The sequence below is a fragment of the Dendrobates tinctorius genome, unplaced genomic scaffold, assembly GCF_039654945.1.
Source record: "Dendrobates tinctorius isolate UK_male_01 unplaced genomic scaffold, ASM3965494v1 ptg000351l, whole genome shotgun sequence".
Taxonomy (NCBI): Eukaryota; Metazoa; Chordata; class Amphibia; order Anura; family Dendrobatidae; genus Dendrobates; species Dendrobates tinctorius.
The window spans coordinates 1997692-2012529 of NW_027362017.1; the positions used below are offsets into that span (position 1 = coordinate 1997692).

Below are 14838 nucleotides of genomic sequence, written 5' to 3' on the forward strand. Positions count from 1 at the left end.
TCTGTGGATTTGAAACCGCAGGCAAAACCGCGTGGCAAAAACCGCACCGTCTGCACAGCGGTTTCAATTTTCGATAGGCTAGAATTGTACTGTACATCACCTGCAGTTCTGCTGCGGATCCGCACCGTGTGCACAAAGCCTTAGTATTTACCATCTCACTAGATCCTTGGTCTATAGCGTTTATATGGCATCAGTCAGTAGGATCCACCATCCTAAGACATCTATATGGACATGTAGGTCATAGAAAGTTGAGTCAAATGATACCTTGATATCTGCGATCCGATGAATGGTTCCCGAGAAATTCATGTGTTTCTTCTATGCAAATGAGCTGCAACAATCTCTGTTCCAGGTTCAGGCGGTGAGATCTTTTCTGCTCATTTATGTATTAGAAAAATGTGGATTTCTCTGGAATATTTAATCGGATCTCACATAATAAGATATCATTTTATTCAGCTTCCTATGACCTACATGCCCATATGTAGGCTTAGGACGGTTGATCCTACTAACAGATTCCCTTTAAGGTTGAAAGAAAGGAATTCCACAGACTCCGCACCTCCCATAGCTACAGTGTTAGTGGGTTCTCCATTTCTAGCCATAGGTGGGTGACGCTGCTGAAAATCATCAACAAGCAGCTGTTAATTGATCTCTTAGGCTTAAGTTAGAAACAAGGTGAAGCTGAACAGGCACCAGTCCAGCCCTGTAAGTCTTAGAACTTCCCTCTATACTGAGCTGTATGCCAGACAAGAGAACTAGAGGTGGTGTTCGCATAAAGTTCAAGTGTATGCTAACATAGGATGAAACAAAAGTGGCACTCACCATCACCTGGGTGTTAAAATTCCTTTATTCCATGGAACAGGACGACATCAAAGCGGAAAGTAGGCGGTGTGGGAGAGAGGAGATGAGGATCTCTTCTCCCCTCTCCAGCCTACCCGTGCCTATTGTATTGATGTCCTCCTGTTCCCTGGATTAAAGGACTTCTAACCGCCGATGGTGGTGAGTGCCAATTTTCTTTCCTTCTATGTTCACATTCTCTTAAGTTTTAAGTTTTGTCTTTTTTTTACTACAGTCAGCCAAGATAAAAATGCATTTGGTGATTTCTTGTACAACCACAGTTCCCAAAATTGTTGTGATACTGTGTAAAATGTAAAGAATGCAATGATTTGGAATATTTGTATTCACAGCTGAACATATACGTATCGGAGATCAGAAGGTGAGCGCTGGACATTTTTCCATTTCTTTCGAATATAGTTAGAAATTGATGGCAGCAGCAAATGTCAGAAAAGTTGGTCCGCTCTACTTCCTACAACAGTCTGGGAGCATCTTGGGAAGTGAGGAGACCAATAACTGGAGTTTTGGAGAAAAATGTTGCCCTATTCTTTGTCTGATGTAAGATTCTTGCTGCTCCACAGTTCGGGGTTTTTACTGGAATTTTCATTTCATAATGCACCAAATGTTTTCTATTGGTGAAAAGTCCAGACTGCAGGTAGCCGGTTCATCACCCGAACTCTTCTTCTGTGGAGTTGTGCTGTTGTGATGGATGCAGTATATGGTTTACCACTGTCTTGGTCATTGTCTTGATGGGAGCACATGTTGCTCTAAAACGCTATATAATGCTCTGAATTCATAGTTTCTTTCTCAGTGTGTAAGCTGCCCACTCTATACCATAATAGATGCAGGAACTGTAGACTGATCACAAGTCGGATCGTACCTCTCATCTTTAGTCTGCATGGTACATCTGTGGATTACACGGTGGGCTGTGTTTGCAGACAATGATTTCCTGAGCCTATGGAGTGATTTGCATGACCAAATAATTTCTCTTTTTATTCTAGTGCTGCCTTAGGGCCCAAGCAGCCAAAATTGACCATCAACCTTGTCCCTTATGCACATTGTTTTCTCCAGAATCGTTAAATATTTTAATGATATTATATAGGTAGCGGGATATTCAAATTATTTATAATTTTACATTGAAGAACATTTTTTCTAATATTGTTTCATAATTTTATACAAAGTTGTTCATAGACTAGTGACATCTGACCATCTTTGCTGCGGAGAGACTCTGCCTCTCTAACAAGCTCTATTTATGCATCATATTAACTGAAAATTGATCAGCTGTTTCTCATTAATACCATTTACTTTTCCAGCCTTTTGCTAACCTTGTCCAAAACTTTTTCGAAGTCAGTTAATTTTTGCTAATGAAATAGAAACACGTCTCACGTACCGAGGTCTAGAGTAAGTAAAATACGGCTGTAAGAGATTTCCAGATGATTGCATTCTTGTTTTCTCTACATTTTGCACAATGTTCCAACTTTAAAAAACAAAGCTGTAAAAACTCGCGCTGTAGTGTATAACTAAAGGTTAAATTCCACCAAACCAGTTTTTATATGCCAAGACTAATGTCTCAAACTAGACTGAGATAAAGGATGTGTTACCTTTCAGGCAGGCACTGGCATAATGACGCTAGAATTCCAAGAACGGTGTTTAGCAGACAGGGAGTCAGAAGGTCCTTCTCATGAAAATTCCACAGTGAGATAAAATTAACAATCTTGGATCAAAGGTGAGCAAGGTGTTGAAAGAAGACGTAGTCCCGGCCGGTGACTATCGTCTATCTGTGGATCTGTAACAGCCGTCTGCATAGAGTACAGATGCCGCGTTAGGAAAGCCTGCACGGTGCAGAGACGCTGCAGGACCTTGCGTGACGTCACAGACACGTGAATAATCACGTGACAGGCTAGGGAGTGCTACAGAGCGCTCAGGGGGCTAGATTGCTAATCCTATGCGTTTCAGAATCTCGGATTCCTTCCTCAGGCATAGCCCCATACAGCACAGATCCTTCTTATATATCCTGCATCACATTGGGAAAAAAAAAACAACTTTATACATTAAACGCAAATAGTTCGATCTCACTGTTCAGACCGTTCGGGATCAAAGTGTCCAGTTCAAATATCCATCGGCTCTCTTCTCTGGACATCTGGTGTATGAAATTGCCTTTCCTCCAACTTTTGTTAACCACTTTAATCCCAGTAAATTTAGTATCCTTTATTGGGCCTCAATATAAAACAGTTTTCTATTTCCAACGGATCTACAGAAGTGTTGATTAAGGACTTTATTACGTGTGATACAAAGGGTGTGATATATTGTATTACATGCCCCTGTGAAAAATTGTATATAGGACGAACTAAACGTCCGCTACATGTTATGATTGGAGAACATTTGCGGAATATTTGCAAAAAATACACAGGTCACCCCCGTTCTAACCATTTTCTGTTACATCATGGAGGCTCAATAAAGGATACTAAATTTACTGGGATTAAAGTGGTTAACAAAAGTTGGAGGAAAGGCAATTTCATACACCAGATGTCCAGAGAAGAGAGCCGATGGATATTTGAACTGGACACTTTGATCCCGAACGGTCTGAACAGTGAGATCGAACTATTTGCTTTTAATGTATAAAGTTGTTTTTTTTTTTTCCCAATGTGATGCAGGATATATAAGAAGGATCTGTGCTGTATGAGGCTATCCCTGAGGAAGGAGTCCGAGATTCTGAAACGCATAGGATTAGCAATCTAGCCCCCTGAGCGCTCTGTAGCGCTCCCTAGCCTGTCACGTGATTATTCACGTGTCTGTGACGTCACGCAAGGTCCTGCAGCGTCTCTGCACCGTGCAGGCTTTCCTAACGCGGCATCTGTACTCTATGCAGACGGCTGTTACAGATCCACAGATAGACGATAGTCACCGGCCGGGACTACGTCTTCTTTCAACACCTTGCTCACCTTTGATCCAAGATTGTTAATTTTATCTCACTGTGGAATTTTCATGAGAAGGACCTTCTGACTCCCTGTCTGCTAAACACCGTTCTTGGAATTCCAGCGCCATTATGCCAGTGCCTGCCTGAAAGGTAACACATCCTTTATCTCAGTCTAGTTTGAGACATTAGTCTTGGCATATAAAAACTGGTTTGGTGGAACTTAACAATTAGTTATACACTACAGCGCGAGTTTTTATAGCTTTGTTTTTTATGGTTTATTATATTGGACAAATCGAGTGGTTTTGTCCTTAAAACTTGCTGCTTGTGTGTGGTATATGTAAAGCGTAGGGCCGATTGTTTTTACTATTGAATGTTCCAACTTTGTTGGAATTGTAACTGTAAACTTTGAAATTAGATTTGTTCTTGTAAGCCAAGTTGCATGTCTTTATGTGTAATATCTGACACATTACATATATGACATTACCTGAATCCTCCTTAGCGACTCTGTGAGACTTTTTTCTTCAGTTCCCCTCTTCAGTTTGAACAGTACAAAGGCTTTACCAGAAACGGGCTTCCCATAGATGTATCTAGAGGGCATGGAAGCAGCATGTGATCATGATATTTCCTTTATTCCTTCTATGCACATCTGCTATCATTTGTAGACCTTCTGTTCAGATGTTACTAATGATATCACACTTAACCCAACTGATAGGAAAATTGTTGGAGATAAATCAGGGTGGCCAAGATATTGCAGATCATTTAATCTTTTTCATTCAACTCCATGGTTTTTAAACACTAGTGGTCCTGAAATTCACCCCTTCACTACCCCCTAATTACCAGGGATTCTGAATCTTAAACTTGTAATACTCTAGATCAATGTTCCCCAACTCCGGTCCTCAAGTGCCACCAACAGGTCATGTTTTCAGGATTTCTTAGAATTGCACAGGTGATGGAATTCTTGCTTGTCCAGGTGATGGAATTATTACCTGGGCAATACTAAGGAAATCCTGAAAACTTGACCTGTTGGTGGTGGTTCTTGAGGGCCAGAGTTTGGGAACACTGCTCTACACTAACAGTTGTCCATGACTCATTCATTGTCCTACACCAACAGGGGCACTGAAATTCATCCCTTCACCACTCCTGATCACTATGTGTACTGAAACATACACTCTTAATGCTCTTGACTGCCAGGGAGGCTGGCGTTGACTCTTTCAGTCCCCTAGATCACACCAGGATTACATTAACTCCTTCAATTTACCAGATTATCAAAGATGCTGGCATTAAAACTTCTACTACCTTAGACCACCTAGAATGTTTATGATACCCACTTCAATACCCTTTGCCTCCTAATTGTTGACATGACAATTAATTCCTTCATTACTTTAGATTTCCAGGCGTGCGCATCTTTGTTCCCTCCTTACCATAAGTATGGTGCCATTAAATCCTTCCCGAAAAGGTCTCAACTAATACATCCTCAAAATATATATTATCACTAGCTGAAGAGCCCGGCGCTGCCTGGGCATAGTAACTAACTGTGGTTAGTTATAACAAATTATAATTATCCTCCATCCCATAGTCCCGAGCCCATATACCCATCATACATATTCTCCATCCCATAGTCCCATGCCAATATACCCATCATACATATTCACCATCTCTTACCACCTGCCATATTCAATACTCTAAGGATTTTCAATTTTAAGAAATGTAAGTGGTCCCCAAATGCTTCTCTACACCTAAGATAACGAATAACTCCATTTCTACACTGCCGCTCTGGTCTCTGTGAACTGGGTGCAGCCAATAGTCAAAGATGGAGAAGAGATGAAGCTAGACCTGGGGAGGGTGAGTATCTGTGTTTGTTATTTTACATGTGAAAAAGTATTGGAGGCCACTTTTGGTAAAATGGAAATCTTCTTTCAGGAAGGATTACGAATTACCCTCCAACCTATCATCGACCATCGGGGATGCTGAAGCTAATTCTTTACTTTTTCTTTTGGAGCCCTAGGTGAAGTAGGGTTGAACTGCATATCAGGGTCTGAGATGGAGATTCTAATCTTATTTATTCTTCTGGCAGTTTTACTGTAATAAATCTTTATCACTTTACTACTGATTTAATTTTGTGTATTACATTGCACTATTTGTGCCCATTACATTGTACAAAATTTCTATAGATCTTACTTTCAGAATTGCATTGTAATCAACTTTGTGGATATTCATGTGTGAATGTACAGAGAGGAACACCAATGGTCCCTCAAAGCTTACTGGCCACCATCAGTTACTGCCGATCAGCTCCTATTTGAATAGTAGGCACTGATCTTCAGTAACTGGCAACAGCCACTAAACATTGTGACACCTCAGTGGTGTTCTTATATTTTGTTTGCCGGAGAGACAGTTTCTGTTCTAGGTGGTAACTTATGATGAGAAGTTCCATGAATGACCTTCTCCAACTTTTTGGAAAACAGATTTAGAAAAACCTCAGATGAAGATACTCACTGTGCATTAACAGTCACTGAAAATGTATTATCGTCTAGATACATGAAATTTTTCTCCGTTTTGATGGTAACTTCAAAGCTTGGCAGCACTGATGTCGCAATGAAAAAGAGAAGCCACTGTGAATGAATGGTGTCATTTGGCAAGTCCAAGAATCTGAAATGCTCCTGATAATTCTCTTACCGTATTCTTTCACCTCAAATTTGGTGGTGAAGTTTTCAGGTGAGTCACGATACCTGGCGAAGAGGGTCCAGGTGCCAAGACTGAAGGCAAAATTTCAAGATTGTTGGTACACTAAATATGCGAAGAACATTTCCAGTCTTATCCTAGACTAAGGATAAACTCCACCTGAAGATATTACTACTACTTCTGTTTATAAGTAATGGCCATGGTTTTGATACCTAGATGTCTGAAACAGGCTATGTTGAAAGCTGTATGCAAACCAAGAAAAAGATTGGAGCAAAAAAGAAACCATCAAGTATAAAAGACAAATACAATCTTTATTAATCCACATGAAAAAATTACATGCCAACAATGTGGGCCTATGGAGGAAAACAGACAGAGAATACTGTGGATAATTGCAGGAGTGCACAGAAAAACACTGCAGCCGACAATCATGAATATACAAATCTCATAAATAGAAAAATCAAGGGTAAGTATAAGGCAATACAATATATATGCCAAAATGGGCCAGTAAAAAATGTCCAGATTAACATGCCCATTCATACAATAAATTCCGCTTACCCATGTCCGCTGATGTATCTGTGTGCCTCCCTGCAGACCCCCTGACGTGCGTTTCGCGTGAGGTGCTTTTTCAAAAGGGGACCCCTTTTGAAAAAGCACCTCACGTGAAACGCGCGTCAGGGGGTCTGCAGGGAGGCACAGATACATCAGTGGCCATGGGTAAGCGGCATTTATTGTATGAATGGGCATGTTAATCTGGACATTGCGCTGAACATTGTTTTGTATTGGAACATTTTTTACTGGCCCATTTTGAGAGCTTCTCCATCTTTTATCCCTCCTTGACTGGCATTATGACTCTGTCTTTGGATTGAAGCAATTGCTTCACTACTTACTATAGACATTATGTGCTTATTTTGACTTCTTGTTCATATATGATGAAAGATGGCCGGACTTTAGGGATGAGACTAATAGAGATGCTGCAATCAGAGGTGTCGGAGTTTGAGAAAGCGTTTTTCACCTTTTAGCCACTAAAATGTGGGTCTCAATACTTGACTCTTTAGTGACAAGCCCTGAATCTCATGGAAGCTGGTTTGTAGCTGTCCCCCCATGTACCACGTGCAGCTTAGAATGTTTTTTTTTTACATGGCAAAGGAGACTTTAAGGTTCCCAAGCTCAGCTCAAATAGTTCTTGTTAAAGACTCGAGTGTTGGGACATTTCACAGGACCATTGAAGGGCCCAAGTATCTGGGTCTTTGGCGAGAAACCAGTGAGTAATAATAAACAAGAAGCCTCTGCATGAGTAGAACCTATCCGAAGGAAGGGATCTTATTAGATAGTTCTTATGTTCTTGTGGAACCTGTCTATATGTCAGTCTCACCTGGCCAGCTCTGACAAATCGTTACTTTTTGAGATAAACCCAAATGGATCGGGATGGAGTACATCTGATTTCACAATAATACCCTCTGGATTCTAGAAGAAAACATGAGAAAGGTAAACTTTAGGTTTTCTAAATAAGTGACATCCACAACTCTTTGTATAAAAGTAAATTCCACAGAGCTCACAAAACAGTGACTTCCACAGCGCCCCATATACTAAGAGTGGCATTCATAGTAACCCCAAAATGGTGAAGGCCACAGTACCCCATTAACAGTGACATTTACAACACCATCTTAACAGCGATATCTACAGTGCCCCCATAACCTAAGAGTGATATCCATAGTACCCTCATAATGGTGAAATCTAGAGTGCCTCCATAACAGTGACAATCACAGTGCCCTCATAATAGTGACATCCAAAAATGGCTCAATTAAAGAAATGCAATAGAAAGCATCTTTGCTTCTGAGTCACCCTCTATTCAGCCACACTTAGGCCGCGTTCACACATTCAGCTTTTGGTCAGTATTTTACATCAGCATTTGTAAGCCAAAACCAGGTAAAAAAATCCATAACTGGTGCACTTGTTTGTATTATACTTTTCTTCTGATGCCGGCTTGTATTATATACGCTGCCTGTCTCCTCCTTTGGTTACCCTCTGGTCTGACCTTGGCTTGCTTGACTCTTCTCCCGCCTCTTGTCGCCGTTCTCGGGAGTATGGGGCTTTGCCCCACCTCCAGCCACTCCCCGGTTATCACGTGTTGCAGGTCCTGTTAACCTGCGGTGCATTCACGGCCACCACCACACATCACAGCAGTAGTCCTCCGGCTGATTGTTCCTCTCCTGATTTTGGCTTTTAAATACTGATGTAAAATTCTGACCGAATACTGAGGTGTGATCATGGTATTGGAGAAAGTGACAAAATTGCGCTCATCTCTTTTTTTCATTTGAAGGATGCGGCCATTATTCTGACAGCTTTATCTCTGTCTGATTGACCGCAGGGCTGATAATGTTGGGGACAATTGTGATCCTTCCTTGCTTCATATGTAACAGACTCAGCTCCTCAATGGACATGTGACTCTCCCGCCTACTCCTTGTCCCACCCCCGCTTAAGTAGTAAGTCTTACCTGGAATTCCACTACCACAGCAGTTTGCATTGGCTGTAGCTTGTAATTCACTGGTAAGATCCTATATAGAACTGGAAGACATGAAATGTTATGGTGAAGTCAACAGTCTCTGACTAAATATCATCAACTTGTCAACACTACAGTGAGGAGAAAGAGCGATATTCATCTATTATTCAACTTTTATTTAGGAGGGTCGCATGATAATAGATGGAAGATACTATTACTTCCCGAGTAATAGGATCACTACTGTCCATTAAGGTGAATGAGGCTAAGCTGCACTAACAGACACTGCCTATGAGTAAGGGTGGCACTACACTACACCAAAAAGGATCATATATAGCATAATCCAATGAAATTTAGTATAAGATGCATGTTCTATGAATATATAAGTGCAAATATTACGTTTAGATCCTGGGGTATAGATGGGTTTGTCAGTCTGGATGAAGATGTAGCCGCTGTGGATGGACAGAAGGACATGTTTCTCCATTGAACACTGTGACGTTCTTGCCTGGATGGTAACAAATTGCTTCTTCATCGCGGTTTTCGTAAAATTCCGAGATGAAATCTAAAATGATAGAATATTTGTCATATGGTACATAAGGTACACATAAAAAAGGGAAGAAAAGTAAATGAGAAAAGGAAGGATGGAAAGAAGAAGGGAGGGATATAAAGAAGGAAAGAGAAAGCTGGCAGCTGAAATGTAGGAAGAAAGACAAATGATTGGTGGGTGGGTGGCTGTAAAAGAGAAGAGTAAAGGATTGAAGGGAATTGGAGGAAAGAAAGAGAAAGAAAGAAAGAAAGAAAGAAAGAAAGAAAGAAAGAAAGAAAGAAAGAAAGAAAGAGAAAGATGGAAAGGAAAAGTAATGAAAAGAAGCGAATGAAGAAAGGAAAAATGTAAGGTAGGTAAATAAATGGAATGAGAAAATGAAGTAAGAAAAAAGGAAATGTAAGGAAAAGAAAAGAAAGAAAAAGAAAAGGGAGAGAAAGTGAGAAATTGGAATGAAGGAGAAGAGAAGAGAGGAAAGAAGACAAACGAATAGTCAATTAATTGAGTGGAAAATAAGAAAACACAAAAGGAAGGACTGAAAAAGAAGGATGGACGATAAATAGAAATGGGTTGCGTAAATTGAAATTACAGGAAAATAATGAAGAAGAAAGGAATTTATGTAGGAAAGAAAGAGAAAAAAAGAAGGAAAGTAGGAAAGGAAGAATAATAGGAAGGAAGGAAAGATGGAAAATGTAATGAAAAGAAGGTAGGTAAATAGAATGGGGGAGGGGTAAATTGAGTTGATGGTAAGGGAAATAAGGAGGGAAGTTAGATTTGTAAATGGTATTGGTAAAAAAAGCAAGGAAGAATGGTCAAAAAGAAAGAAGTTAATTAGAATGGAGGAAGGAAAATATGCAGGTAGATAAGCAAATAAAAGATCTAGGAAGGAAGGAGTTACACAATTTCTAATGACTGTGGGTGCTAACCAGATCCCTATAGCTGGGGGCTCCCCGGTCTGTCCCTGTCACCCGGATTACTCCTAAAGGGGGCGACCACGGGTTCACGTGCCTTGCTAAGCTCCTATTATAACCCTATCTGTCCCTCTCCCCCAGACACAGGGAAGGTGGGGGCTGTAGTGTATAAGAATGCAGTAAACAGTCAGTCAAACAAGGAGAAAATGGACAGGGATAAATGAAAATAGAAATCATAAAAATACACTCACCAAACAGAGTAGAACACGGGGGGGGGGGGGGGGGGGGGTAAAGGAAGCAGAAACCAAATAGGAGAGGATAAAGATGTGTAAGATGTGTACACAAACAGAACTCCAAGCAACGATCTCCTGAACAAATCTCCAAACGAGAACTACAGCTCCAACCACAGACAACACCTCTAACACAACCAGGCAGTAGGAACTGACACTGGCAACTCATAAGAGCCAGAGGCCAGCATCTATAGGAGAGAGGCCAACACTGAACAGCTGAGACATTCAAATGGGAAAGCTCCAGGAGCTTCCAATAAACAGAATAACCCTTGCACTGCTAGTAAAGAAAATAACTTCACTGTTTCGTAAGATGGTGAAGTGCTTCTAATCAGTGGAGGAGTTCATGAAACCAGAGGCTGTGATCGTCTGGCCCCTCTCTGTTGCGGTATCCCCGCGACAGTAAGAAGTAAGGAAGAAAAGAAAGTAGATAGAAATTAAAAAGAAGTAGGGTGGTGAAAAGGGAAAAAATAATAAAAAAACAAAAGAAAAAGAAGAATCAGGAATGTTTTCATTATTCAGCACATTTTTGCATTCTCATGGGGCTAGATTACCTTTATTGCAGTTTTTCCTAGAAAGTAATTCTCTTTATTTCCAGAGATCATACTGTTAGCCAACAAGAATTTCTTCTCTGGGAAATCCTGGACAGTGATTTCAATAGATGAGACCTGTCGTCCTTCTATGGAGACCATGATGGTTTCCTCAGTATCCATGTGGAGCACACTGGGTGTGATCAGGATGCATCTATGGAGAATGATCTCATTATTCTCTTTAGGTCTGTATTTGCAATCCCACACTCAACCTGAAGACAGGTGAGACACTGTTTTTGTAAGAAAATAGCCTTGCTTTTCTAATTCTGGATAGGCCCTTTTGATATCAAGCTTCATAAAAGTTTTTATGTAAAAAAATAAATTGTTATAACCTGGTAAGAAGTACGTTTCCGTGTGGAGCAGTTGGGATTATCCAAAATACATATTTAGTAATCCCCAGAGGAAGAAAGTCCTGTTCTTGACTCTCAATGGAGAGGAGACCATATATACATAGATCATTTCCATTAATATGTTTAGAATCACTGTTAGATAGGTTGTACACTTTGAACCAACCTGAACTAATGGAAGACTCTATTGACGATAAGCAGTTTGATGTCAGGACCACTACTGATAAGATGAAATCTGTGATCTACCTTGGCCTCTTGGGAAACTAAAGCCCCTGTTATACATAACGATGTCCCAGCGATCCCACCAACAATCCGACATGATGGGATCGCTGGGACATCGTTAGACTGATCGCTGGTTAGCTGTCACATACACAGCCCCTCCAGTGATCAGGACCAGCGACGCTGGACGCTGGTTTCTAATGTAAAGATCGGGTATCTAAGAGTTGTGTGACTCCTGGATACCCGATGTTTACATTAGAAACCAGCGTCGCTAATCGCTGGTCTCTCGCTGCCACATGCAGCGATGTGAGCTGGCCAGCGGGAGACCAGCGATCGAAAAACGGCCCAGGCCGATCGAGCACGATCAGCGATAACCAGCAGGGGAGCCGGTCGCTGATCCCCGTCACACACAGCGATCTCGCTAGCAAGATCGCTGATACGTCACAAAATCAGATGAGGATATAAGGAGACCAAGGAGATCTTTCTTTCCCCATGAAATCTAAAAACAAAGTGGATGTCCCTTTTATGAAATTTGTGAGGAAACTTTTTTTTACCCATTAAACGAATATGTAAATGTAAATTTAGGAAGGAAATTCAATATTGACTAATTATCACACATGCATCATATTTTATTTAAAGGCGATGTTCAAGGTTAGAAAGACATGGTTGCTTTTTTTCAAAACTGTGTCCCAGAAGCACTTATGCTATATCCTAATTCCGGATGTTCATCCTCAGATTTCTAACATGGGGTGCATGTCTTCATGTCCTAGCTCTACAAGAACAATTCTGGATATATGCAATGAATATTAAAAAAAATAATAGGATAATCTTATGCAGCCCCTGTATTAGCTCTGATCTTATACAGCCCATACAAAGAAATTATAAAACTCAACAACAAAAAAATGTTTAGTGTACCTTCATATTTATGGGTTTAGAAAGTAAAGGTAAATTCACCATACTCACCGTGGTTGCCCATATGACTCCTGCAGAAAACACAGCAAGATCAGACAGAGTAACCTACACCCCATGGTGCCTGCTCTGGGGTATGAGATGGTTTCCTGATTGCCAGAAGGTTTTATAGTGAGACTTCTTGATGGCCTCCATCCAATATAAATAGTCTTTATTGTACTTATTAAGTAGCTAGCTTGTTCAGCTGCCAAAGCACAATATGCAAATATCACCAGGGTTTAGAGGTTTGCAAATGCACTTCAACAAGGAAATAGAAAAGGACAATGATGACCTTTTTCAAGCTAAGGAGGTTTTTTGATAGCCTACCAAAGAGTATGAAGATATACCACTACACTACATCACAATTGGCCACCACTTTTGGCCCCTGTTAAACCTGGTAATCAGTTGATTGACAGGATGGTTGGCCATCTGGATAGTTTCGATAGAGAGGTCCACCAACAAAATGTTGATAGTGGTCGGTCCAGATGATCAGCAGTCCTGAGATTCAGTGGTCCTCCAAAGGCAACGTTGAACTCTGTATCAATCTTCAACTTTGGTGGAGTCTTGGATATTTGACATTTGAAATGGGGCTGTCTAACACAGACAAACGCTTGAAAGAAGCACTTATGAGAAATGATCCTATCACAATGGCGACAGTAAGCTATGAGACATCTTTTATTTATTTATTTTTTTTAACGGCACAGAATGAAGCAAGGAGCTGATCATGACCTTTTGACCGCTAACCGATAGTATTTTAAACCCCCCCAGATGAAGTAAGGTTTAAACCCGCATCGGGGTCTGAGTTCTGTTATTATTCTTTTGCTAATATTGTGGTGTAGTAACCACTGAGTCCGCTAGGGGGCGCTGTGTGGATGTCCCAGGAGAAAGGATGAATGGCAGAATACAGAATGGCCATTATGTATCCCAAAGTGGGTGGCTTTGGGATGGAGACTTATGTGTTGTTCAGCAATGATATTGCTGAGGTGTTGCTTCAATGTATAAGGGAGAAGTCTCCAGGCTATGAGGTCATAGCCATGTGATCACCTGTGGGTGTGGTTATGGACCATATAAGGTACCTGAGAGAGAGCACATGGATCTGATTGGGCCGTGTGGAAGGTCCCGGCAGGCCTTTGTGGAGGAAGGTTTGCTACCTTCCTAAAGACCACGTGCTGAGGCTGCTGACCCGGTGAGGCCTGTGGATATTGGCTGTATGTGAGGACGGATAAGCCTCCTGTGTTTGCTGAGGCTCCAGGACTGAGCCTGAAATCATGGACACTTATGCTTGCTTTTGCCTGAGCTAAAGGCTATTCATTATGTTATGTGCTACCCTATGAACTTTTAAAGGAACGTGCCTCCTGATTGACTCCCGTGGCTCCTGAGCGAGTTGAATCCCTACAATTTCTTATTGTAATGTATCTTTATGTTTCATTATTGATTTTATTTTATGTGCATTACATTGCAGCAAATCTCTACATATCCAACTTGCAATGAAATTAACTTTGTGGAAATATATATATGTGCCTATATATACACCTGTTACCTTTACTCCTTAGTAGTATTATGCTATCTGGTGGCTATGTGGTGCCCCTGAGGCTCAGTCGCCACAGAGGTACTGTACCTCCTCCTGAGGTGTGGTGCCCCACCATCCAGGTAAGGTGGAGGCACCTGACCACGCTCCAACACCTGCACCCCACACCACAAAGTAGTATAGCAAAGCACCTTCGGCGGCTCCCTGCTTGGAGTATAGCAAAGCACCCCTTGGTGGCTCCCTGCTTGGAACACGAAACATGCTCGGAGGTGGGTGGAGTTTAGTTTGCACCAAAAGAGCGGGAAGAGTTAAGTCAGTCAGTCTTCCACTCAGTGAGTGAAGATGTAGAAGGACAGGGTGTGAGATAGAAAAGATCCCCGGGAGAGGGATGGAAGAAGGAAGTGCTGCAGCAGGCCACAGTGATCTGGGTCTGCTGGCACAGGAAAGAGACAGAGAAAGGAAGCTTGATTCTCCATTGGGAAGAAGGATTAGAACGGAATGTAAGGAGAATAAGAGAACAAGGACCAGGGTTAGAGGAGAACC

At 41.3% G+C, this 14838-nt stretch overlaps 1 protein-coding gene across 1 annotated transcript in view; it reads right to left on the reverse strand.

Moving 5' to 3' along the window:
* The window catches only part of LOC141075417 (complement C3-like), a 122255-nt gene extending 109398 nt beyond the window's left edge, over positions 1 to 12857 (reverse strand). The window contains exons 1-8 of the mRNA XM_073562450.1: positions 12783 to 12857; positions 11218 to 11407; positions 9321 to 9483; positions 8919 to 8989; positions 7797 to 7888; positions 6419 to 6498; positions 6239 to 6326; positions 4230 to 4332 (exon numbers count right to left, since the gene is read on the reverse strand). Of these exons, the coding sequence (XP_073418551.1) occupies positions 4230 to 4332; positions 6239 to 6326; positions 6419 to 6498; positions 7797 to 7888; positions 8919 to 8989; positions 9321 to 9483; positions 11218 to 11407; positions 12783 to 12847 (852 nt within the window). The 5' untranslated portion in view covers positions 12848 to 12857. The remainder of the gene's footprint in view (positions 1 to 4229; positions 4333 to 6238; positions 6327 to 6418; positions 6499 to 7796; positions 7889 to 8918; positions 8990 to 9320; positions 9484 to 11217; positions 11408 to 12782) is intronic.
* Between the last annotated feature and the right edge of the window lie 1981 nt (positions 12858 to 14838).